Source organism: Sapajus apella, unplaced genomic scaffold, assembly GCF_009761245.1.
Source record: "Sapajus apella isolate SASKATOON/1434 unplaced genomic scaffold, GSC_monkey_1.0 scaffold178, whole genome shotgun sequence".
NCBI lineage: Eukaryota > Metazoa > Chordata > Mammalia > Primates > Cebidae > Sapajus > Sapajus apella.
Window position 1 is genome coordinate 1,000,710 of NW_022437118.1, and position 26,638 is coordinate 1,027,347.

Sequence of the window (26,638 nt, forward strand, 5' to 3'; positions counted from 1 at the left end):
ATAAGTGAGAAAAACACTACCCTTGTTTTTAAGGCAATGTGAGAACTAAAACATCTACCTAAATAATAAAAATTTTTAAAAAATGGTGCCATATGTGAGGTACTAAGTGTAGTGCAAAGAGAGAGAAGGCTCTGTAACATGTGCATGCTGGTGGTGGTAACAAAAGGGCTTTGGAAGACAGCTGTGGCCAGACTCCGGCGCTTGGGCTGCAGGAAGGAAGCAAGTGTGATGTGTTGGTGAGGGGAACAGGAAGTAGTCAGAGTGCCTAGGGCCTTGGGTCTCCCTGAGGGGAAAGAAGGGTCTAGGAAGTGGGAAGTGCCATGGTGTGAAAAGTCTAGAAAGTGGGGCCAGTGAGTCTGACCGAATTTCATGACCAAATTCTGAAGGTCATGAAAAGTAAATGGATTGAATGAACTTTAAAGTTTTAAATTCAGATTCTATCATCAGAGCTACATTTGAGGAACACTGACCTTGTAGTGGTTAGGAGGAGGGACTGGAGAGGATGAGACAGAAGGCTTCTTGTCGACTTCAGAAGCTGTGGAATGGTAACAGCGAGAGGCAGAAGGGCTAGGAGAGCGGGACCAGGAGGATGTGGAATGGATGAGGGCATGGCAAGGTTGGGAGAGATGAGACTGTGACAGCCTAGGTAGGAAAAGCAATGCAAGGATCGAGGATGGCTCAGGTTTGGAGACTCAGAGGATGGTAGTCAATGGAACTCAGAAGACAAGAGAACAAGCTGTTATGAAGAGGAAGACTAGAGCTTTGTTTTACTGAGTTTAAGATAACAAAGTTGCAAGGTCTGAGAACTAAAGAGGTAGAGCCAGGCAAATGGCATACAGGTCCAATTCTTTAAGAATGACTTCAAGGGTTGGCCCAATTATGTCATTTTTATCAGTTTGCACTGTAAAAACTATTTAAGTGGGTTAACAGTTGGGGCCCAGAGAACTTCTCAATTATAAGAGTATTTCTACTGTGATAGGTACATACCTCAATAGGACTTAATATAGGGTCACACTTCCTTTCTATTTGAGGTCTCAGAAGGAAAGGTTGTCTCTGAGATGCCTGCATACAATCTCTGTAAGTAGAAGCTGGGCTCTGGTCCATCATCACATCCTTGTCTCTTGCATGTGTTAAAGTAGTAACAGGCCTGCCAGAGCACCGCCTCTCTCACCGGGGAGCATTTTGTGGGCATTAAGTATTTAGGAGATGATAATCTAATTTAGTAATACAGTGGGCCCACTGTATCTGTGGGCTCCACAACCATGCATTCAACCAACTCTGGATTGAAAATTTATGAGAAGGGCCAGGGACAGTGGCTCATGCTTATAATCCCAGCACTTTGGAAGGGCAAGGTGGGCAGATCACTCGAGGCCAGGAGTTCAAGACCAGCCATGGCTAATATGGTAAAACCTCATCCCTGCTAAAAATACAAAAATTAGCCAGGCATGGTGGCATACACCTGTAATCCTAGCTTCTTGGGAGGCTGAGGCACGAGACTCTTTTGAACCTGGGAACTGGAGGTTTGCAGTGAACTGAGATCATGCCACTGCACTCTAACCTTGGTGACAGAGTGAGACTCTGTCTCAAAAATAAATAAATAAATAAATAAAATATATGGGGGGAGAAGGGATGGTTGTAGTCTGTTAGTCCATAAACTGTTATCAGTATAACAACTATTTACACAGCATTTACATTACATTAGGTATTATAAACAATCTAGGGATGATTTAAATTATATAGGATGTACATGTACATAGATCATCATATGCAATCACAATGCCATTTTCCTTGAGGGACTTGAGCATCCACAGACTCTGGTATCCTCGGGAGGCCTTGGAACCAATTCCCGGTGGATACCAGGGGATGACCGTATCTCTGTGATTCACTGTAATTAGGAGAAAGTCTCTTGGAACTACGTAAAGTTCTGAATCATTGACTATGCCTAAAGAAATACAGTTCCAAGTTCTAAATACAAAGCAGAGTTATAAAGTAGGCCTTATCAAACTGATTTTATGGATCAATTCCCATCACATGGAATTGTGATATTACCTGGTTATTTACAATGACTGTGCTAAAACATTTGAAAAAAGTATGCCTTCTTAAATAAGCTAAATAGCCTGTATTCTTTCACCAGCCTCAATTTGCATAGCTTAGTCTCAGAATCAAGAAAAAGGTGCATCCCTACAGGGTTTGTTTTTGGCTGATCTATACAGTGTCTTATGTCTCATCCTGTTTCTTTCTTCACTTTGGTTGCTAGGGATCTCATAGTTAAATAAATGAGTGCCCTAACACTAGCATGTATACTGCAGTTTTGTGGTTCAAAACCTTAATTTGAAATCCTATAGCCCTAGATTCAATTCCTCTTTCCATCACTTACTGTTTCTGTGACCCTGGACAAGTTCTGAGTCTCCTTTTCCTCCTCTGAAAAAAGTAGGATGATAGTACTTACCTCTCCACGTTGACATGAGGATTAAATGTGAAAAACCATGTCAAATGCTTAGCCTGACACAGAATGAGGATTCAATACATGGGAGCCATTATTGTTATGTCAATAACTTCTTGTTTCAACTTATTTTATTTTTTTACTTCATTTTTTATTTTTTGTACTTTTTCTTTTGTCCCAAATTGACGAATTTTAAAATTCCTCATTTCAGCTTAGAATCTATCAGAAACTCCTAACAGAATGCAATTTAAATGGGTATACTTTATATATGCACACATTTATGCATAAAATTATTTTATCAACAAAAGTGTTCATTCAAAATTGTATATTCAGAAATCATAAGCCATATACAACTTTCATTACCATCCCTCAGGGCTCGGCTGACATTTAAGTTTAGATGTTTTAGAGTAAAATGAATCCTAGACATCACTTAGTCTAGTTGTTTTTTACTAAAAGTTTTTGCAGTTGAGGGCCAGGGGCTTGGTCCCAAAATACTTCCTGTAAGTGCAAAATTGCTTTGAAGTCTCATGTTCTATCTTAAAAAGTCATGGCATCCTGCTACATGATCTCCTTCTATTTATCTTTAAAACACTGTGCTAAATCCCTTATCATATAGTGAAACTGATATTGTAGGGAGGACGTCATGTTTCCTGCTTCCAGGAAGACTGGCCCATCATGGTGCATACCATCATGGGCAGAGTAGTTCTACCTGAGCTCTCTTTTTAATAAAACCAGCCACAAGGGCCAGAGAAATGTCATGACTTGCCCAAGGTCCTCAACTCATATGTCACCTGTTATCTTTCTCTTCAGCATTCAGTTCCATTCTAGACACCCAGAAAATGCTGTATTTGGATCATCTAAAGGATCCTAGTACTTCTATGAAAAGGTGACACACCCGAAGGTGGGCCTATATATATGTATGTGTGTGTACCTATGTGTGCACTCATGTGAGCACATATGGCCATGTAGTACAGATCTCAGGACAGGGAGGAAGAGGTGATATACCCAACGCTGGTATTGTGTCTGTGTGTCTATATAGGCATATGTGCTTGCTGGGGCTCCAGGTTTACTTCATTACTAATTACATTCTGCATTCAACCTCAAGCTCTATTTCTGCTTGGTTAGACTTCTGAGCTAACCAAGTCAGCAGAGATCAGCCACTAGTTTAAAACCGCATACCCCTTTCCCACGCCAAGCTCAGTGTGAAGAAAACCCGAGCAGGGGAAAAAATTAAGAAACAAAGTAGCAACTCCATTTCACTCTAATTCACACCACACATGAGGAAACTCCTGCAAGGGCCACAGAGAGCTACATGCTCTGTGTAACCACCAATTTCTTCTAGGAAGTTTCGGGGTACTACAGAAATTGAGAGTTAGCAACCATCTCATTTAAAAGGAGTAAGGTTGACTAGCAACATGGCTTATCTAGGCTCTCACACTGTTGGGAGCAGAGAAGGGATTAGAACTGATTGGCCAAACTCCCATTTATCTCTAGTTAACACTGCAGAAGCTGTGAAAATTGGGAAAACACATGTCATTTCTAGCAGGCCCCTAAGACACAGATGATGTGCCTAACTCAGACTTTTCCCCAAATTAGTACCAGGTGGTAGTGATGGCCACAAGACATACACCCTGTGATCTAAAAGAGAAATCTTTTCCATCAGAAAGATGGAGCTTCTTTTTCATACTCCATGTGTTCTACTTGTATATTCAGATTCAGAAGAATTCTAAAGTGTTTCTGAAAACTACAAAGATGGAGTTCCTTTCAAATGTGATCTGGGTTCATAACTGACCATGAGCCCAGACCCAAGGAAGCTCAGAGATTGTGGAGTGCCCTGAAATGGCCCTGCAAGAAACCAAGCCCAGGACCCACCATTCAAAAAGTCTCGCTGTGTTTCTAAGACTTGATTGATGTCCTGCACCCAGGCCTGCTGGATGTCAGCGTTGGCGGCTTGCAGAATGACCTTCTCAGAAGTCTCTCTGTTCATGAGTGCAAACTTGCAGGGATCATTGTCCACATTCTCCTCCAGGACCAAATAATTCATCTGGAAGAAAACAAATTGATCATTTTTACATTTAAGAGATTAAAAAAAAAAAATCAGCAACACATTACCATTCCTCAAAGTTTCTATTTCAGGACGTGCTTCCAAATTTTGCCCTCGATCTAGCAGGCCAGTAGTTAGGTTTTTGTCTCTGGATGAGTGACATGATCTCAGGGAAACTACAAGATCATGCTAGAGACTGGGTCAGCCTGTCACTTTGGCTCACAGATAATCACTGTCGTTCAACCTCCATGACCGAAGGTTATTAGACTGAAAGATTTTCAGTGTTCTGGATGTCATCTAGTGCCTTGTTTTAGGGAAGCACATCCCAAGAACCGGGGTCTTCCTTGCCCCTTCTCATCACCACTGGGATCCTCACCTTGATGCTCTTTTTGAACATGTAGCCGGGGGTGAGGGATCCCTTCCTGAGCAGTTCACTGAAGATGACAATCTGCTCAAAGAGGAACACGCGCCTCTCTTTGGTCCGCGACTGCATGCCCGCATCCAGGTCTATCACATAGAACGTGTCCTGTTGCAGCAGCTTCCCTTGAGCAGTCAGGGTGCCCTGAAGGAGAGAGGGGCTGGAGTGAAGTGAATGAAAAACAGGGAGATGGCCACTGCCCTCTGGATCCACAGAACCTCCTCATCTGGGGATATGGACAACAGATCTGACATCAAAACTCCCAGGGCTCTAGAGACTGACTTAGAACCCACCCACTCATCCAAGGGCAGACCTTGGCCACTTTCCTGTTCACACAAGAGCCCTGGAGGGAAAGGGAAAGCAAGCTATGGGACCGCTGAGAAATAGCTCCAGGCAAACACCAGAAGGCAGGAAGTAATGTTGTTAGCTGGAAAGTCATAATCCTGGCCCTTCCTGTTTTTTGTTTTTGTTTGTTGTTTTTTTGTTTGGTTTTGGTTTTTTGAGAGAGTCTCGCTCTGTCAGCAGGCTGGAGTGCAGTGGCACAATCTTGCCTCACTGCAAACTCTGCCTCCTGGGTTCAAGCAATTCTTGTGCCTCAGTCTCTCGAGTAGCTGGGACTACAGGCGCCCACCACCACGCCCAGATAATTTTTGTATTTTTAGTAGAGACCAGGTTTCACCATGTTAGCCAGGATGGTCTCTATCTCTTGACCTCATGATCTGCCTGCCTCAGCCTCCCAAAGTGCTAGGACTATAGGCGTGAACCACCACACCTGGCCAGCCCTTCTTGTTTTTATTGAAAGGACAATAGAACGTAGGTGACACTTGGAGCTACAAGTGGCCTTTCTGTCCTCAGAGCTCTGAGAGCTGTGCCTGCCTAGCTCCTTTGCAGTAGTCCAAGACTTGGGGCATTCTCATGGCCATGAACCTTGAACTCACCTGTGGACAAAGGAAGTGATGAAGGCAGGTCCACAAATACTCCGATAAGTCACTCCCCTCTCTTCTTCAATTATTTTAGGACAGGGAAAATTCTGAAATCTTAGTTTCTAGCTATAGGCCAACAGGTAGAGTTGGTACTATAGCTAAGTCCCCATATTATATAAGCTGGTAAATGCTTTTCTAGGTCCTGTGATTCTTCTAAAAATGACTCCAGGTGGGGCGCAGTGGCTTACCCCTGTAATCCTAGCACCTTGGGAAGGCGAGATGGGTGGATCACGAGGTCAAGAGATTGAAACCATCGTGGCCAACACGGTGAAACCCGTCTCTATTAAACATATAAAAATTCGCTGAGCATGATGGGTTGTGCCTGTAGTTCCAGCTACTCCGGAGGCTGAGGCACAAGAATCACTTGAACCTGGGAGGCGGAGGTTGTGGTGAGCTGAAATTGTACCACTGCACTCCAGCCTGGGTGAGAGAGTGAGATTCTGTCTCAAAAGAAAAAAAAAATTAATAAAATAAAATTAAAATTAAAATTAAAAAAAATAAAATAAAAGATTCCAGCTGCCAGGCCACCTGACACCCAGCTGAGGAGGTAGAACCTATTTGGTTTGCCAGTTTCTGATGAGATTTTCAGAGACATCTTCACAGCTTCAAAGGGAATATGGCACACCTCAGAAAGTCTCCCCAGAATCTGTCAGAGCGACTTGCATTTCTATTGCTTTGCAATGAGAAGACCTCGACATCAGAGACGGCAATCAGTGGACCTCCTCTGAAATGCAGGTACTCTTTCTCGGGTGATGACTCTGCCCTTTGGTGCAAATGTGGACTATTCTTTCCATGTGATATCTTATTCCAAACACTACCCAGCAGAGGGGTCATTTTTCTTTTGTGTTCCTGAGTAGCACCTGCCCTCTGCTTGGATCATGGCTCCTTACTGCCAACATCAGCAGCCAAACAGGCTTATCTCTACCCTGGTCTAAAGTTAATATTAAGCCAGTGACCAGCTAGCCAGGAAAGCTCTATTAATATTACACAAGAACCTATCATGGGTTACAGCTCAGTCAGCACCAAATGGAAAGCCAGAGGATTTGAAAATGGGAGGAGGGGAGGCTGTAAATTCTCTCAAGCCCAAAGCCATGGGCTGAGGGAATAGACACTTGCTCACTGTTTCTCCCAGTTGGCTGAAGGAATGTAAAAACCAGGTTCTGGTGGCTTGATGAAAACAGGAGACAACAGTTCTTAACTTAAAACTTGATTCCATGCATGTGGGTGTCCTTATATGGACACACACATGCACATGCACATGTCCAACACAGCTCCTGTGAACTCTAACTTGGGGCAGACAACACAATCAGATGCCACTCCTCCTGCCAGTGGTCACTTCCTCCAGAGACCCAGAGAAGCACAGCCAGACTCCTGTTCAGAAAATATGGGTCTTTAAGGTTGAAGTACAAAAGGGATCTCTTGGGTTTGTTCAGAATAGCCTCAGACCTGATGTAATACCCATGGAAAAAGGACAAAACTGCACCCAGAATGACTAAGAAAAATGGTTAAGAACTCAGTGTATGTCTATCTAGTAACCCTGCTTATGCTAATGTCTCCAGCCTACTTGAGAAGACCAAGAGCCTATGAAATATGCACATTAAAAAAAGAAATGTCCACATAGTTCCTGCCACAGCAAAGAATGGAAGCCAGACAGGGACACGTGGGATGGGCTGGAAGGGCAAGGAGGAGAAGGAAATTTGGCTCAAGAATGTCATGAATCCAATGCATGAATCCAAACTTAAATATACTATCCCCCAAATTACTTATACAGTGGTATGAGTATGAGTCAATTATATCTCTGTCTTGTATCTATTCCATTTTAGTTTAGCCAGAAAAAAAAAAAAAAAAAGCCATTTATTTCTTAATTATCTCAAATTCTAGGAATCCCTTTGCCCCAAAAAGGAATAATGAAAGCTTAGGTTTTGGACTGCTGGGAAATAAAAGATCCACATCTTTCTCTAAGGGGATCAACAGCTACTAGGTACCAATCAATAATTGTGTGAGTTCCAATTTTATCATATTAATCTTAAAAACATACTATATGTGGTTAATTTATTAGGTTTGGATACGAATTAATAACAGTTATTAGGTTTAAATTAGACAGTCAATTTGCTCTTCAAAGGTTCACTGTTATGGGTTGAATTGTGTTTTCTCTCCTTCCATGTCCCTCATCAATTCCTTTGCTGAAGTCCTAGCTCCTAGGGTCCCAGATAATCAGCATGTGACCTTGTTGGGAAATGGGGTCTTTACAGAGGCAATCAAGTTAAAGTGAAGTAGTCATGAGAGTTAGCCCTAACAGAATATGATTCATGTCCATATTGGAAAAAAAAAAGACTTGGCCACAGACATAGCACAGAGGGAAAGGGGATGTAAAGACACAGGAAATGCCATGTGAACATGAAGACAGCCATCTGCAAGCCAAAGAGAAAGGCCTAGGACAGACCCCTCCCTCACAGCTCTCAGGAGGAACCAACCTGACAGTACCTTGATTTCAGACTTCTAGCCTCTAGAAATGTGGGACAATAAATCTCTGTTGTTTAAGCTGCCCAATTTATGGTACTTTGCTATGACAGCCCTAGCAAACTGGTATATTCACTTAAACTAAATCTTTGGGACACAGCCATTTCCCTGCAGACTTGATTCCCCTCTTCAAATAATAGAATTTTGTACTGTAATGTTTTAGAGCTTTAAGTATTCATTTAACTAATAAAGCCGGAACCTCCCTCTCAAAAAGTAGGTGTTCCATTCTCCTGCTCAGCTCTACTTCTATCACATAGCCCTCCTGTCACTCACAGTCCCTGCATTTATCAATCAAGAAGGGAAAGGAAGAGGTCGCTATCAGGTCTAAACACTCATAAAGAACTCTAGGTCTTTCCCAGCCTGGAAAACATGGTGAAATCTGTCTTTATAAAAAATATTGAAAAATAAGCCAGGTGTGGTGATGTGTGCTAGAGTCCCAGCTTCTCAGGAGACTGAGGTAGGAGGATTGCTTGAGTCCGGGAGGCTGAGGCTGCGGTAAGCCAGGATTGCACCAGTCTGTACTCCAGTCTGGGTGACAGAGTGAGGCCTTGTCTCAAACAAAATAAAACAAACAAAAAAACTCACTTTAGGTCTTTCTAATCTCCTTGGAATTCTGACCAAATGCTAACTTCTTATGACCTCCCTATTGCTGGACTTCCTAGAGAGATGTATCTTCCAGGACTGTGCACCAGAGAGGCCCAGGCATGAAGGCATAATGGTGAGTGAAGGAGCAGAGGCAGGACACAGGGCTTTGTGGGGAGGAAGCCTCAACAGCTCAGACTCCTCCTGCTCTGGAGACAGTGGGCTTACACACATTCTTAAAGACTCACCTCAAAGCCCTGCAGACGTCCTAGATTCATCATGTCATTGCAACGTTTGGGAACAAGGCACATTAACTCCACTGCTTTCTGTGGGAAAGAACAGTTGTAATTCTTGGTAATTCAGTGCTGGAAAACGGGGATTTCATCTCTTGTGGCTCCTTTATTCTAGGAAGGATGCTGGTTATTTATTCAGCAGGATGCTGGTTCCTGCTGTCCACTCTCAGAGAGTGTGGGCCTTTCTGTTCCAGAGGGGGAGTGTTGGTCCTCAGCACAGGGGCTCCATGTCAGTCAATGACCATATGTTGGGGGAATGTTACTCAGCCCCTCTTTTTCCTACGTTCCTGTTTTTGTTCACCAATTGCCTTGCCTTCTCAGATTTTCTTTCTTCTATTTCTTCCTGGCTGCCCAGGCAACAGCTTAGTCTGGCTGTGAAACACTTAGAAGTTTTAAACTAAAATAATATAACAGAATGGTCTGTAACCTTTCTGGATTAAAATAATCCCATGGTGACATTGTCTCAAAGGACTTCGCTTGGAAGTAGTCTACAGAGTTTGGAAAGGGAGGTGAAAATGAAATACTTTGTATGATTGACTCAAATAATTCTTGTCTTCATGAATAAAATTGCATACTGGGTCTTTGTGCAACTTACACCTAGTCTCTGAAGGATATTAAAGGGTTATCCCTTCCCACTATGTGTCACTGGGAGCCAAAAGAACACCAGTGGAGCTAAGCTCTAGTCTAGCCTAGGACAGATTTCTCGAGTTCTAGGAAACACTGTGTTCATTAACACTTGCCATTCCGTAAGCAGGTATGAAGCTGTTCACAGAGCCTCTTACTGTCTGAGAGGGGTCTCTCTGGATCCGCGTCCTCCTGAGACAATCTTTTCTCCTCTAGAGAGAGCTATCCAATACGGTTCCTAAGAACAGCAAGCATTACAAGCAGAAAACTCACCTCGATATCTGAACACTCCAAACCAGCCTTCTCACTGTATCTCAGGAAGTCCTAGCAAGTAGGGGAAGCAGGGAAGAATGTGGAAAGGGTTAAAATTAGTAAAATAGCTGGAAAAAAACTTATCATAAAAATACAATAACACCCTGGAGACTTTCCTTCCCAGTAGAGGTGGCAATGGTTTAGAGTAGCTGAGAAATGAAATTATGAGTCATGTAAGATGTAATAACATAGAGAGAACTCCCAGAATATTCAAACTTTCTTTTTTCTTTTTTTGAGACAGAGTCTCACTCTGTTGTCCAGGCTGGAGTGCAGTGGCACGATCTCGGTTCACTGTAACCTCCACCTCCCAGGTTCAAGTGATTCTCTTGCCTCAGCCTCCTGAGCAGCTAGGATTATAGGCATGTGCCACCACGTCCAGCTAATTTTTGTATTTTTAGTAGAGACAGTGTTTCGCCATGTTGGCCAAGCTGGTCTCAAACTCCTGACCTCAGGTGATCCATCCACCTCAGTCTCCCAAAGTGCTGGGATTACAGGCATGAGCCACTGCACCCAGCCCCAAAATTTCAAAGCTATGGGAGAAGGAAGAGTGAGGGGGAGAGAGGATGAAAGGAAAGGGGGATTGTGACAAGAAAGACAGAAAGAAAAGTTAAGTCTCTCTTTTTTATTTAGCCTCCTAATGCCATGAGATGAATCAAGTTGAGCCATTGTTTAAAATATAATTAGGCCGGGCACAATAGCTTATGCCTGTAATCTCAACACTTTGAAAGGCCAGGAGTTTGAGACCAGCCTGAGCCATATAGTGAGACCCTGTCTTGACCAAAAAACAAAAAATTAGCCAGGCAGTGTGTTATGCAATTGTAGTCCTAGGTACTCGGGAGGCTAAGAAGGGAGGACCACTTGAGCCCAGGCATTTGAGGCTGCAGTGAGCTATGATTATGCCACTATACTCCAGCCTGGGGGACGGAGTAAGACCCTGTCTCAAATATATATATATATATATGACCCTGTCTCAAATATATGTATATAATTTTAGGTATTGCTTATCTAAGGTTTTTAAAGCCTTACCTTTCCCTTTCTCCCTGTATTTCACTCTGATTTTATATTCTTATTATTTTTTAAAGGTATCAAGTCAACAACTGCGGCAAAGCAAGAACGTGAATTGAGAAAAGAAAATCAAGTAACAACGCACCTAAAGGGAGAACAGCCATGCAGTTTATCTGGGGGCAAAGCTGACAAAGTAACCAGCAGACGGATGAAAGTTCCCATGTCCCCACTACCCGTCCCACTGTTCACAGTCCTTTGGGACAGTGTGGCGGAGGCAGAGCCCCTAGATCTACTGCTAACCTGTCCTAGGCTTGAGGGACCCTTCTTCAGCCCTGACCCAGGCTCCCAGCTTCTTACCTTGAGGAGCAACTGGTATTTTGTTATTCTCTGAATGGGCTTGATGAGGAAGTCACTCAGTGTCAGCCTCTGATTTATCTCCTGTTTTACCTCCTGAAACACAAGAAGCAATATTAGAAAAAAAAGGAACTAAAGAACTGGGGTGCTCTGAATTAGGTTCAAAGGCACGGATGACAGGTCTGCATGTTTTCCAATGAAGCTGAAGAATCTTTAAGTAATGTGAGAGATAAAATTGCCTAGATGACAGTTCACCTGTTATGAACAACACATAATACACATCACCACTGGCTTCCTGCCTTCTTCCTGTGCTTTTACAGCAAGTACTTCCACACCTTGGTCTTTGCCCCAGTTCTGGGAGACAAGCTGGAAGAGCCTTATTCTCACCACTCCTTCAGGGCAAAGGCAGGGAAAAGGGGCTTCTCCTAGGACACACAAGCCTGTGGAGCCTAGCCCTAAACTTAGATCCCCAAACACTCAGCTGAGCGCTCTTTCTAAGTGATGGTGCTGCCCTTCTCCCAGCAAAATAAATCCTTACAGGCTAGGCCAAGCAGAGACTAGGAAGGCTGCAAACCCCTAAACCAACAGAAGGTTCCTCAGTAAGCGGTCGCTGGGGGGACTGGTGGGCGCAATCTGCTCTATGGTCTCTTAAGAAGAACTGGAGCTTCTCAAACCGTCTCTGTGCTCAGACTTATTCCGCAAATGGGGGACTTCTCAAATCAGAACTGGACGGGGCCACCCCAGCCCCTCTCAAGCAAAGGTGCTCATGAGAATTTAGCTATGAAGCTACTTCTCTGTTGAGGCAGCTGTGGATGGATGCTGTCTGATAGTTCTGAAAGTGGCTATCTTGGCCTCAGTTTTCCCCCCACCCCAATTCAGCAAAGCCTGCACAGCTTACCTCAAAGTAGCCGTCATACTCAGCAACGATGTACTCTGAGCGTGGCTTATTCTGACAATACCACACGTAGATGTGCAGCTTCCGCTCCTGAAAGAGCAGAGAGAGACATGTGGACAGTCAGGCATCTTGTGTCTTTTGTTTAGTCTCAGAGTGCCGTGCTGGCCTCCACGTGGACAAAGGACAAAGGTGCACCTGGGGACACAACAAGGCAGCTGAATATCAGGGATATAAGTGTGGTAGGCAAGAGCCACTTTCCAAATCACCAAGAAGGTTAAAAAAAAAAAACAAAAACCAAAAATACTCAGAGAGGGGTGAGGAGGAAGGTCAGTCAAGAACGGCAGAAGAGAAGAAATTGAAGAAATTTTATTTATTAATTTTCTGAGATGGGGTCTCACTCTGTCACCCAGGCTGGAGTGCAGGGTGGGGCCATCATGGCTCACTGCAGCCTCTACCTCCCAGGCTCAAGTGATCCTCCTGCCTCAGCCTCCCAAGTGGCTAGGACTACAGGCATGTGCCACCAGCCTGGTTAATTTTAAATTTTTTGTAGAGACAGGCGTCTTGCTATATTGCCCAGGCTGGTCTCAATGATTGGGTTTAAGCAATCCTCCCATCTTGGCCTCCCAAAGTGTTGGAATTACATGTGTGAGCCACTGTGCCTGGCCAGAATTTTAAAGTGAATGTCAATGAGTCTAGTGAAGGAGTTGGGGAGGAGGTGATGGGAGACACTCACATGCTTAATAAAGAGCTGTGCCAATCTGTCTTGCTCCTGGATACACTTTTCCAGTTCCGCCAGGAAAAAACTAAAAGGAGAAAGAGGGTAAGAGAAGGAAGCCACATTGTTCAGAACTGTGCTATTTCTCAATAATAAGATAAGTGACAGTAGGCTCTCCCCAAGCCCTACCCCTTGAGTCAGATGCAGGAAGAGGACTCGAGGCCTGGGTTCCCAGGACACTGGATCCTTGGGGCAGCATTAATACTTACTCCTTATGCCAGTCATAAATCTGATGAATATTTCCAAACACGATTTTGTCCTTTCCTCGCATATCCTCAGGGACACCCTTTTCTTCTATTCTCTTCATGAAGCCCTGCAGCAGCAAAGGCAATGGTTAGTAACATATTTTCACAGGAAAGCTTTCTGGGCCATGCCACACACCACAGCACCCCTGTGAGCCCACACTCTCTGCAGGAGTCTGAGGACAAATGCTTCTATCATTTCTCACTATTCAACCAGGTCTTTTACCCCCACCCCTCATGCAGAGCAATAGACAAAACTTTTACAAGTTTCTGGATCCCCTTCTTTGTCTCCAGTTCCCTTAAGAAAGCAGAGCACAAAGAAAACAACAATGTGTCCCTCTTCCTTCTCCTAATTCAAGTTAATCAGGACTGTAAAGGCTCAGAACTAGATATGTCTGGCCTAGAGATAATTCTTAATGGCTGGGGGTGGTGGCTCATGCCTATAATCCCAGCACTTTGGGAAGCCAAGCTGGGAAGATCACCTGAGGTCAGGAGTTCAAGACCAGCCTGACTAAACATGGTGAAACCCCACCTCTACTAAAAATACAAAAATTAGCTGGGCATAGTGGTGGGCACCTGTAATCCCAGCTACTTGAGAATCTCTTGAACTTGAGAGGTGGAGGTTGCAATGAGCTAAGATCATGCCATTGATCAACACTCCATCTCAAGAAAAAAAAAAAAAAGCCTTAATATATTAATACTTTAGACTCTATAAAATGTGATCATATAGAATTTCATTTCTGCTTTAAAATCAGGTTTTAAGGTTGCACAGGTAGCATTATCCCTATCTGACAGATGAGAAAACTCAGGCATCCAGTGTTAGATGATGACTTGTCTCATAATTGCACCACTGATGTCTCACTTCCCTGCATTTCAGCCTCCCAGTCTCCAGATTCTTTTGTCTGCTACTCCTCGGCTGGACTGCATATGGAAACTGTTGTAACTCTTCCACCCCGCAGCCCCGCAGAAAGATGAGAATAACTTTCCATAAATTAGAATTCAGATCTTCTATATGCCTGGTTAATCTGTTTATCTAAGGTTCAGGATAAGCAAATACAAAACCCTGGGTCAGCAGATTTCATAGGATGGGGACTCAGGCCAAATGTAAGGAACCAGCAGGCAGTGTAGGCATTAGGCATAGAATTTTTAGACTCCATGTTCTTTCAGGATGATTAACAATAGGGCTCTAAGCTATCCATATTATCCATTTACTTTCTCACGCCCTTGTTCATCCAAGTGTCTAAGTTCTTTTAAGTGAATCCCTACAGAACTAGAGCTATTTAATGTATTACCAAGTTGACTCCTAGCTGTGGATCTATCAACCTTGCTCATTGGTGAGTTTTTCTTTCATCTGTCTTCTTGCTAGCTATAACACTTATCCTTAAAATCTATGGAAAAGTATAAGCCCTAAGATTCCACTAAAATCGACCTGTTTGGCCAGGTGTGGTGGCATGTGCCTGTAGTCCCAGCTACTCAGGAGGCTGAGGCTGGAGGATCGCTTGAGTCCAGGAGTTCTGGGCTGTAGTGTGCTATACCAATTGGGTGTCCGTACTAAGTTTGGCATCAATACAGTGATCTCCCGGAAGCGGAGGACCACCAGGTTGCCTAAGGAGTGGTGAACTGGCCCAGGTTGGAAATGGAGCAGGTCAAAACTCCCATGCTGATCAGTAGTGGGAGTGCACCTGTGAATAGCCACTGCACTCCAGCCTGGGCAACATAGCAAGACCCTGCCTCTTAAAAAAAATAATAGAAAAAAAAAAAAAAAGAATGACCTGTTTGGCCAGGTACAGTGGCTCATGCCTATAATCCCAGCACTCTGGGGGGGCCATTGCAGGCAGATCAAAGTCAGGAGATCGACACCATCCTGCCTAGCATGGTGAAATTTTGTCTCTACTAAAAATACAAAAAATTAGCCAGGTGTGGTAGCATGTGCCTGTAGTCAGTCCCAGCTACTTGGGAGACCGAGGCAGGAGAATTGCTTGAACCTGGGAGACAGAGGTTGCAGTGAGTCAAGATCACACCACTCTAGCCTGGGCAACAGAGCAAGACTCCATTTAAAAAAAAAAAAAAAAAAAAAAAAAAGAATGACCTGTTTTATGCCTACATGGCTCATAACTCTGAAGTCCACATAGTTAAATACCAAAGAAAAGCTCTTAAGACAATAGCTTGGTCCCCTAAAACAAAGTGGAATGAGCTCCACTTGAATCAAGAGGCTCCCCAAAATGCTGTAACATTTGGGCCCCTACTTCCCTTTAAATATCTTATTTCAAGGGGAAAAGAAAAACATTGCCTACATATTTTGCTTATTACCATTTTTAGTTTCATTTCTGCCACTGCGTACACAGAGTAAAGTACATGTAACCGTCAGATTAAAACACCTTGGCCTAGGTAGGGCCCAATGTGCTCCTGGTTGGATGACCACAAACCCACCCTAAACCCTCTACTTACCTCGACCACAATGCCCAGATCCTTGACATAGTCTTTCTCAGTCTGAACCAGCTCATTCAGGACAAACCTGAGCAGGAGATTAAGAACAATGAGTGTTCCTCTTCATTGTCAAGCCAAAATCTTCACTTAAGTTCACAGAAAAGTTACTTCGACACCTTTACAAAAAGACCCCCTAAAACACCCACACTTATCTCCTGGGAAAGGTGCTTACAGATGCTCTCCCTACAGAAGGTCCTACTCAAGGGCTGAGGACACCAAGGCCAGAAAGGATTTCCCCAGGTGACATACAATAGTCAGATTGAAAAATGACACTCAGCACCTAGCATTCTTCTTTCTATTCTTCACATCTTTCTTCCTCACTTACAACTGAACAATTGTACAGACAGAGGGCAGAAAGAATGATAACCATTTTGGCAAAATTGAGTTCTGAAAGCTTTGAGGCCAAGGGGTGCACATGAGACTTTTCTTTCTTCATTTCAGTTCCACTCTTCACTTAACAAGAGGAGAAAGACATTTGATTACCAACCTGTGAGCCTCCAAGGCACGAATGGATATCAAGTGAAGCTTTTAAGATATAGAAGCTGCCATTATTTAGATAGGTTTCCATAGTAACTGGCCTGGAAAATCCCCAGTCAAGGCCAGAAAAGACTGCAGACGTTCCAAAATCACACCTTTAATGCAGCACTGCCGTCTCCAGGTTGCAGGGTTTAACAATTACAAGGACATTTGCTCTCTTGGTTTCTTTTTTGCTAATTCTTTCTACCATTTACTATGTGCCACTCCCTTCATCTGGGTTTTCTCATGCTTATAATAAGGTAGGTATTATAAAGCCTATTTTATATAAATGAAAATGCAGAGACAGAAAGATTAGGTAGCCTGACCATGATTACAAAGTGAGCAGCAGAGCTAGGATTTGAACCCAGTTGTGTAAGAGTCCAAAGACCATGCTCTTTCACAGCAGCCCCCTGCCTGGAAAACTACTCTGACTGGCTCTTGGGAGTCCACACAAACTCAAAACACAAACCCAGATACTCTTTTCTGTCTTCTGTCCAGACACTAAAGAGCTTTACATAAAATGTTAATGGTTGTGCACAGGGGCAGGGTGGTGCTGTGCAACCTACTGGGGTCAAATGCTTCCAATCTGATTTGAATGAGTTTTGCCTCGGACCACACAATTGCATTTTGGACCCAAGTAGCAGAAGGGATTAAATTCCGAGATGTCCAAGTGGGACCCCAGCATAAGGGTTATAACCATTTTGAAACCAGGAAGCAATTGGTCTGAAATTCTTGCTCTGTATAGTCCCAGAAGCCACCACATTCCTGGGGTCTGGGGCCTCTGGGCAATGGGGAGGAAGGAAGCAGAGGAGCACACGCTTCTTTATCAGTGCACCCAGCGCTTCCAGCAGCTCCCTCTCCAACACAGACAATCATGTGTTTTAGGCCACAGGAAGCAACTGGCAAGGCCAAATAAAAGCATTTAAATATATCTTTACCATGGCCCAAGTTAATGCCTGGTAGAAAGTGGCAAAAGAAAACCCACAGGAAAGTTAGAGTGAGAATGTGGGGCTGGCATTGCCCTCTGGAGATGAAGTCTAGCTCTCTGTCTCCAGGAGATATTTTTATCCTAAGCTATTTGCTGACAGTTGAGGGTTATCTTTGGCTTCTCAGCCTCTAGAGAAGGGAACTGTATTAGGTGCTGCTAGTGGACCTAGCATCTCTTCCCTTGAAGGGTTAATGAAGTACCTGGGGAGATCATGACATATTAAAAGACAGTCTGAAAAGTGACATGAAGAATTTAAATTGCACGCATCGCAAGGCAGGGCACAATTAATTGCCAAATGAATTGACAGGCATTTTTTTTCATAAGTTCTTATTATAAGTTATTTACAAGCAAATGTTATTCTTTGGTCCAACTAAAATTATTTTAGCTACAGGTTAGAACCACTTCTAACCTCCTTTTACAGTGATGGGGAATGGCTGGCCTTCCACAGAAAATCCCTTAGATCCATTGCACTGGCTGTTCTCTCTCCTGAGAACACTTTTTCTCCATGGCTAATTCCTTACCTCCCTGGTCTCTGTGCAAATGCCAGGGCAATTTAAAGTTATAACACGGCCTCATTTATTCTCTGAATCTCCCTTACACTGCTCTATTTTTTTCTTTTTCTTGCTTCCAACAAACTACATAATTTGTTTATTATCTGATTTCTCCCACTAGAATTTAAACTTGTCATGAGAGCGAAGACTTTTGTTGTTATTATTTGTCTTATTTACTGATGTATCCCACTGACAGTACACAACTGGTGTTTGATCAGTATTTGTTGAATGAATGACTAAAACTTGAAGACAAGTAACTGCATTCTCAACTTCTTTCTTCTCCTGGACAAATGACTATTTGTGTCCATCTCTTCTCCATGGAGTTCTCATTTAACCCTTTGATGTCCTGCTGCCATCTTCTGGATTGAGTCTTGGTTCGCTACACCCCTCAGCCTCTGACCTCACATATGGTTTATAGTGAAACACCCACCCTTTCGTCATGGCCATAAAGTACAGCAGGATAGAATAAGGATGAGACATAGTAAGAGGAATGAGACACTCTAACAGCTGCATTTGCAAGACAGCTCAGGATGTGAAGAGGTGTGGATTTTGGCAAGAATGAGAAGAGGGAGAAGAGATCAGTAAAGTGGGCAAAAGAGAAAGTAAACTTTTGTGGTCTTTGTATCTGGGCAATGGCTTGAGTGACTGCTCAAAGGCCAGTTCAAGCTATATGCTAAGAGTAGTGACTGGCTTTGCCCAAGGTCACCTGTGACCTCAGAGGTCCCCTTTCTGACTTAAGCTTTGCTTTGGCTTGACAAAAGACAACAGCTGCAACTCTGCCTCATCAGTAACAACAACCTGAGAAGCTAAGAAGACTCAGCTTTGTACAAGTCCTAGGAAATTTCTCTTTGGGAATGGCATTTCTCAACCTCTATTCTATTCACCAACTTCTTAGGGATTCCCCTGAGTACTCACAAAGTTGAGGGGACAAATATGGAATTACAGGATTTACATGCTACTTGTTCATCTCCACTATGAAGTGATAGCCCTGCTTTCACGCCAGGACTTCACTATGATGTTCTCACTTTTGTTTCCTAGGAAACAAAAAGTCATAAATAGTCATAAATAGACACTTTGTACATTTCCACGTAGCAGAAGGACCTAGCCTCACTTATTTTTGCTAGTTTTTATGTCTGTGGCCAGGCTAAAGGAGTGATGAATTTGAGAGAGAAGGGCAGGCTAATTAACAACAGGGAGGGACCCTTCACACCTACCTTCCCAATTCTCACAACTGCTTATAATCTCTCACATGCTGAGCTATGTCTAAGACTTATTACTAGCTCTGATTGCAACAGAAGCAGACTCTAGGGTTTTAGAGTCAAACCCTAAATAAGAAAACAAAAGTTGGCCGGGTGCGGTGGATCCTGCCTTTAATCCCAGCACTCTGGGAGGCTAAGGCAGGAGGATTACTTGAGGCTAGGAGTTCCAGACCAGCCAAGGCAACAAAGTGAGACTCCATCTCTACAAAAAATAAAATAATTAGTCAGGCATGGTGACGCACACCTGTAGTCCCAGCTACTTTGGAGGCTGAGGTGGGAGGATCCCTTGAGCCCAGGAGGTCAAGGCTGCAGTAAGCTATGATCAGGCCACTGCGCTTTAGTCTGGGTGACCAAGCAAGACCCTGTCTCAAAGAAAAAAACAAAAAAACAAAAAAATAAAAGTTTTGGAGGAGTTCTGCTTTTGTACTAGCGGTATCTGGTATATTCTTGATCAGCTCAAATAATAGATTGATTTCATATCACATAGATAACTCTTGCATAACATGGATTTTTTTGCATTATGAATTATATTTTACCACTAACTATTCAAAGTGGAGAAGAAGTTCTCTTGGAACTAATCCCAGAAACAGATGCAAAATTAAAACCTTTGGAGAAGGAGTAGAGACAGGACCTGCTTGGTGGTATAACAGCTCCTTTCTCTATATATAACTTCTACATTTGGGGAAATTATTTCTTAGGTGACCTCTGTAGACTTTCTGCCATGGCTAGAGATTCTCTGATTCTATAGGCCCTCAGTAATATAGTCTCATGGTTTCCTCAACTTTGCCATTTTCCTTTTATTACCACATTTTAAATTTCTAACAGACCTATAACCACACTTTGTCAGTAATAGCTACTATCTCAGAATATACTTTAGCCTAAACTTCATTCAAGTCAGTGCCAAAGTGGCTCAATGTTTATCAGTACTATGCTGTACAGATCTGGGTCTCCTTTACATTGAATGAACGATGTCAGTAGAAACAGCATGGGGAATCCCTCTCAAATTCTCCCCAACCTTTGCCCCCGTCCACCGCACTCACATGTGCACCAGGGAAGAATATGGGGAAGCCACTTACATCCTGCCTCTCAGGGCCTTGGCTTTCTGTTCTTCTTCCAGGTTTCTAGGAGGAGTGGGTTGGGCCATCCCCTCATTCAGGCAGCCTGCAGGGTCTTTCAAGCTTCCCCGGTATGACCCTCCTTCTAGACTCTGAAAAGAGAGAATAAACAGCCTTAGAAAAGTGTACTTTGAAAAGTCATTTGGAATCCCTGTGTCCTTCAAGCCTAGCCACAGACAACATGGAAAATCAGTAGCCAAGGCTACTCTCACCAAACCACAGTGAAGCACTAGCAGACCAGTGACTTTATCCTCCTGCAGCAGGGAGCCCAGAGCTGCCACCTTCTCAGGCAACCGGGATGTACTTGGCACCTATGTGCTGCCAGTTTCCCAGACATAATGAAATTGTTGAAGTGACTATCTCTAGGTAAGAGCTCCAGAGGTAATGCTAATTATTACAATTCTATATAAAATACGCAGTTAGAAATGAAAACACATTTTGAAAAGGGTGAATATGGTACTCTACAGGGAACTAAGAGTAAAAAAAACCCTAAATTTGAATCCCAGATCTGCTAGTCACTGAATGATTTATGTGAAATAGCTAAAATTGTTCCATGCTTCAATTTTTCTCAGTTTTCAAATGAGAACTTCCCTCTCTACAGATTTCTAAGGAAAAGGCAGAGATAATAGCTATACAACCCCTTTGAAAAGTTAAAAACGTCTTATGATGATGAGATTGGTTTTTCCCTGGCCCCATGGATGGAACTGCCAATAATAAAAATACTCAAAATAGAGTCAATCTTAACCCTTTTACAAGTGTCTTGGAAGAAGGATTATTCAGTGACATTTAGCATTTCATTATGCAAACTGGCAGAAGCAATGTGGATACACAGAAAGGCTGGAGAGTAAGGTCAAGTTGAGCAACTGTAAAACAAATAATGAGAGACAAATCTAAGGCTATATTCTTCTTTATTATTATTACTTTACTTTAGAGACAGGGTCTCACTTTGTTGCCTAGGCTCGTCTCGAACTCCTGGGCTCAAGTGATCCTCCCGCTTCAGTCTCCTAAAGTGTTGAGATTACAGGCATGAGCCAATGCATCCAGCCAGAATATGTATGTATGCATGTATGTATGTATGTACATATGCATGCATGTATCTGTCTGTCTGTCTATCTAACTATCTAGCTATCTATTTATTTATTTGGAGAGAGGGTCTAACTCTATTGCCCAGGCTGGAGTGCAGTGGTGCAATCATGGCTCACTGTAGCCTTAATCTCCCAGGCTCATGGCTCACTGCAGCCTTGACCTCCTAGGCTCAACCAATCTCACCTCAGCCTCCTGAGTAGCTGTGACAGGCATGCACCACCATATCCAGCTAATCAGGTTTTTTTTTTTTTTTTTTTGGAAAGACAGGGTCTCATTACATTGCCCACGCTGGTCTTGAACTCCTAGGCTCAAGTGATCCTTGCACTTCAGACTCTCAAAGTGCTGGGATAACAGGTGTAAGACACCGTGCCTGGCCCTAAACTGCTGTTACAAGATGCCTGTCTAAATAAGCCACTGCTGCTGACAGAAACAGTTTCATTTAGTAGTTTTTGAAAACATTAGCCCTAAGGTTAAAGTCACAAAGATTTTAAAAAGAGCAGCCCAAAAAGGTAGTAGGAAGTAAAAGCTTCAGCCTAGCCTCAGTGAGCTGCACTTGGAGTATTTGCCACAATGCTCTTAGTTGCTCTATTTTAACATAGGCTAAACAGAGGTAGAAAAGAAAGGTCCAGAGAAATAAAAAGTGAAATGAGGTTCCTGATGGGCCACTGTATAAGAAAAGATGGAGAATATAAAGACTTGAATCTGAAAAACATAACACTAAGTAGAGATATCAAACTTCTTCCACCCCCCCACCCCCAAACTGACAAAATGTGCCCAGGGCTACATATGAATTTGTTACCAACACTAGAAACTGGAACTAAGAGGACAGGGTCTTCAAACTCAAGAGAGATAATTTCTTTTAACTTCAGATAAAGGTATTCACAGAACAAGTAATCAGTCATGGACGTTGTTATATCCAGAGCAGCAGCATAGACTAAAAATATGGAAAGGTCAAGAAGGGTTTAGTGAAATTTATAGATACAGGATCTGTAACCTGCTATTAAGGAAATGAGAGTGTCTGGTGCTGAGGCTTGACAACCAAGCACACAGGCAGGCTTTCCAATGATATGTCTCCTGGTGCCATCACCAGAGACAGACTTCCGGGCAGATGAGCCCAGCTGGTGATTGATCTGATTACATGCCTTTTACTTCCCCTTCTTTCTCCCCATTGTCCTGTTTCAGCCTTTGTTCTGCAGCCTGTTGAGTGTAGCATGGTGACTGCAATGCCTGGGAAACAAGTCTTGGTTTATAGACTTGCTTGACCATTAGATGTTACTGAAATTCATTCACAGTTCCATCTCTTTGCCCTTAAAAGAAATGAGTGCTTTCCTCTAGTGGATTTCTGCTCAGTGTTCTCCTCTGTGCTCCTGCCCCTTCCCAGGGTGACATCTCTGCCCATAGGCACTCCCATGGAGCATCCAGCTTTGTGTGGTCCACTTTCAACCTTTCTATAGAACAATGAACATCTGAGAAGTCCATTATGTCAAATGGGGAAATACTTTCATCTCCTTCTACCTGACCTGTTCTATGAGCAAAGCAGCCCAAGCTGTCTCCAGGGGAGGACTCTCTGGGATGGCAACAGTGAGAGAAGGACGAGAGAAAGAAAGAATTTGGCTTAAGCTACATGCTAGGCAGTCTGCCTAAAACAGCGGGTTTGACTTTAGTGCTTGTAGTAAAATTCAAGAGTGACTGCCCCTGAAGACCTAGCTACCTAAGCTAGAGTTGGGATACTGAGCTCCAGCTAAGGGCAACTAGGGTTGACCTAAAATTGTCTGTACTGTTCCTGAAAGAAAACAGGCAGTGGTGGCCAGGTTTCTGCCATAGTGAGGACTTCTGCCCCAACTGGAGTTCAGGGGCCAAACAGTCTCAGAGGACAAAGGAAAAGGCATATGGGGATGGAACAACAAATGTTCCCATAGTCGGTCCAAGGTTGGGGAATAGAAATGCAAATAGATTCAAATATGTGATGAAGAATGGAGGAAGGTCATCCCCATATTTAAAATGAGCATATTTCCTGGGCATTGGCTCTGGGATCATATACTCATAACCTGCCCCTCCTCTGGGCACCTATAAACACTCTTTACATACTCCCTGCACAGCATTCATCACATAGTATGGTAATCACTGATTTGAATTCAGGCAAATATTTATTGAACATCTACTACATGCTAAATATTTGCAAAGTGCTGGAGAAATGAGGATGAATAAGGCAAAGCTCCCTACCCTCCATAAGCTAAGACAAAATGGGCATTGTTTTAGAGAGACAGGGTACAATGGAGGAAGAACAAAAGGAGCAGGTGGCTCTGTGGTGGGGTGGAGAAGGAAAGAAGACTTAACGGAAGAGGGAATGTTTGAACTGAGTAAGGATAAATGAAGAGTTTCACTGGATGTGCCAATGGGAGGACATTCCAGACAGGATCAGCACTGTGAGTATAGGGTGAAGGAGCAAGTGACATGGGGCAGCCTGGGAAGGTGAAAGTAGCCTGGTGTGGGCAGAGTACAGTGTGAGGGAAGGGGGTTGGCAAGGAACTATGTGTTCTGTGAGTCTGCATGAGCAGGTGTTAAAGGAGAAGGTGAGGAGTGAAAAGAGAATTCTAGAGAAGTCTGTAGGGATCAGATCATAATGAACCTTGTCTGCATGGCATTAAGAAGTAGAGACTTGGCCAGGAATGGTGGCTTACCCCTCTAATGCCAGCACTTTGGGAGGCTGAGGTGGGAGGATTGTTTGAGCTCAGGGGTTTGAAACTAGCCTGGGGAACACAGCGAGACACCATCTCCATTAAATAAAAAATTAAAATTAAAATAAAGAAGTAGAAACTTTACCTTCTCAGACTAATGATGGGACAGTTGTAAACAGGAAAAGACATGTTTTGATTTAAGTCTTAGAAATGTCATTCTTAATGTTCCAAAGAAACTTTCATAATTTGGGACAATGTCTCTGATATGACAGTAAAGAGAAATAGAACTTAAACTAGTATTCTATGATTAACTATACTATTTTTAAAAGGGTCTAGGAGAAAATATACCAAAATTTCAACATTGAGTATGTCTAGATGATGATTTATGTTTATACTCTTGTCATTTTTCCAAATTTTTTTTAATAAGCATGTTTCTTTTATTAGTCAGAAAAAGAACTATTAATTAAAAAAAAAGAAAAAGGAAAAGAATACAGGCGCAGTGGCTCACGTCTGTAATCCCAACACTTTGGGAGGCCGAGGTGGGTGGATTACCCAAGGTCAGGAGTTAGAGACCAGCCTGGCCAACAGCACGAAACCCTGTCTCTACTAAAAATACAAAAATTAGCTGAATGTGGTGACACATGCCTGTAGTCCCAGCTACTTGGGCGGCTGAGGCAAGAAAATCACTTGAACCTGGGAGGTGGAGGTTGCAGTGGGGCGAGATCATACCAGCGCACTCCAGACTGGGTGACACAGCAAGTTTGTCTCCAAAAAAAAAGAAAAGAAAGATCCCTCCAGAAGTCACACAGAGAGATGTCAGACAAAAATCTGAGAAAAAATGATTGCCAACAGTCCAGGGAGGAGAGGATTTTGAGCATTAGCCCTAGACACTGCAAGCTCCATATAAGGAAAACTGTGTTTGATCTCAAAGCCTGGTGCACAGGAGGACTCCAAGAATTTATTAAATATGCTATGTAACTCTTGGGAAGAGATCAAAGCTCATGTGATGAGACAATGGGTAAGCCGGCTGGTCCAATACCACCTACCACACCAACCAATCACCCCTTAGTTGCTCCTCTTTAATAAAAAATTTGCACATCACAACTGTTAGGATGGCTATCATAAAAAAAAATAAGAGACTGGGGTTTGATTTCCTGACGGGGAGGCAGCAAAAAATAAAAATCAAAAGTAAGAGATAACAAATGTTGGCAAGGGTGTGAGAAAAGTGAACACTAGTACACATTGGTGGGAATGTAGATTTGTGTTGACATTTTGGAAAACAGAATGGAGGTTCCCAAATCAATTAAGAATAGAATTATCATATGACCCAATAATCCCTCTTCTGGGTATAGACACAGAGATAATGAAGTCAGCTCTTCTTCTTTTTTTTTTTTAATTTTTTTTTCTTTCATTCAAGACGGGGTTTCACCGTGTTGGTCAGGCTGGTCTTGAACTCCCGATCTCAGGTGATCCGCCCGCCTTGGCCTCCAAAGTGCTTGGATTACAGGCGTGAGCCACCACGCCTGGCCAGCTCTTCTTAAAATATCTGCAAGTTCATTGCAATATTATTTACGATAGTATGATATGGAAACACCTATTTAATAAATGGTATTGGGAAAACTGGCTAGCCATATGCAGAAAACTGAAACTGGACCCCTTCCTTATGCTTCATACAAAACTTAACTCAAGATGAATTAAAGACTTAAACATAAGACCTAAAACCATAAAAACCCTAGAGGAAAACCTGGCAATACCATTCAGGTCACAGGCATGGGCAAAGACTTCATGACTAAAGCACCAAAAGCAATGCTAACAAAAGCCAAAAATGACAAATGGGATCTAATTAAACCAAGGAGCTTCTGCACAGCAAAGGAAACTATCATCAGAGTGAACAGGCAACCTAAGGAATGGGAGAAAATTTTGGCAATGTGTCCATCTGACAAAGGGCTAATATCCAGAGTCTACAAAGAACTTAAACAAATTTACAAGAAAAAAACAAACAACCCCCGAAAGTGGGCAAAGGATATAAACAGATACTTCTCAAAAGAAGACATTTATGCAGCCAACAAACATATGAAAAAATGCTTATCATCACTGGTCACTAGAGAAATGCAAATCAAAACCACAATGGGATATAATCTCACGCCAGTTCGAATGGCAATCATTAAAAAGTCAGGAAACGGATGCTGGAGAGAATATGGAGAAATAGGAATGCTTTTTACACTGTTGGTGGAAGTGTAAATTAGTTCAACCATTGTGGAAGACAGTGTGGCAATTCTTCAAGGATCTAGAACCAGATATATCTTTTGATCCAGCAATCCCATCACTGGGTATATACCAAAGGATTATAAATCATTCTACTATAAAGACACATGCACATGTATGTTAACTGCAGCACTATTTGCAATAGCAAAGATTTGGAACCAACCCAAATGCCCATCAGTGATATACTGGATAAAGAAAATGTG

The 26,638-nt window shown here is 42.9% G+C and overlaps 1 protein-coding gene across 1 annotated transcript in view; it reads right to left on the minus strand.

Annotated features, from left to right (window-relative positions):
* The window catches only part of KALRN (kalirin RhoGEF kinase), a 602,830-nt gene that overhangs the window by 51,171 nt on the left and 525,021 nt on the right, over positions 1-26,638 (minus strand). The window contains exons 38-47 of the mRNA XM_032268307.1: positions 20,368-20,498; positions 15,939-16,005; positions 13,458-13,561; positions 13,207-13,276; positions 12,477-12,563; positions 11,582-11,674; positions 10,181-10,231; positions 9,239-9,316; positions 4,864-5,049; positions 4,316-4,487 (exon numbers count right to left, since the gene is read on the minus strand). Of these exons, the coding sequence (XP_032124198.1) occupies positions 4,316-4,487; positions 4,864-5,049; positions 9,239-9,316; positions 10,181-10,231; positions 11,582-11,674; positions 12,477-12,563; positions 13,207-13,276; positions 13,458-13,561; positions 15,939-16,005; positions 20,368-20,498 (1,039 nt within the window). The remainder of the gene's footprint in view (positions 1-4,315; positions 4,488-4,863; positions 5,050-9,238; positions 9,317-10,180; positions 10,232-11,581; positions 11,675-12,476; positions 12,564-13,206; positions 13,277-13,457; positions 13,562-15,938; positions 16,006-20,367; positions 20,499-26,638) is intronic.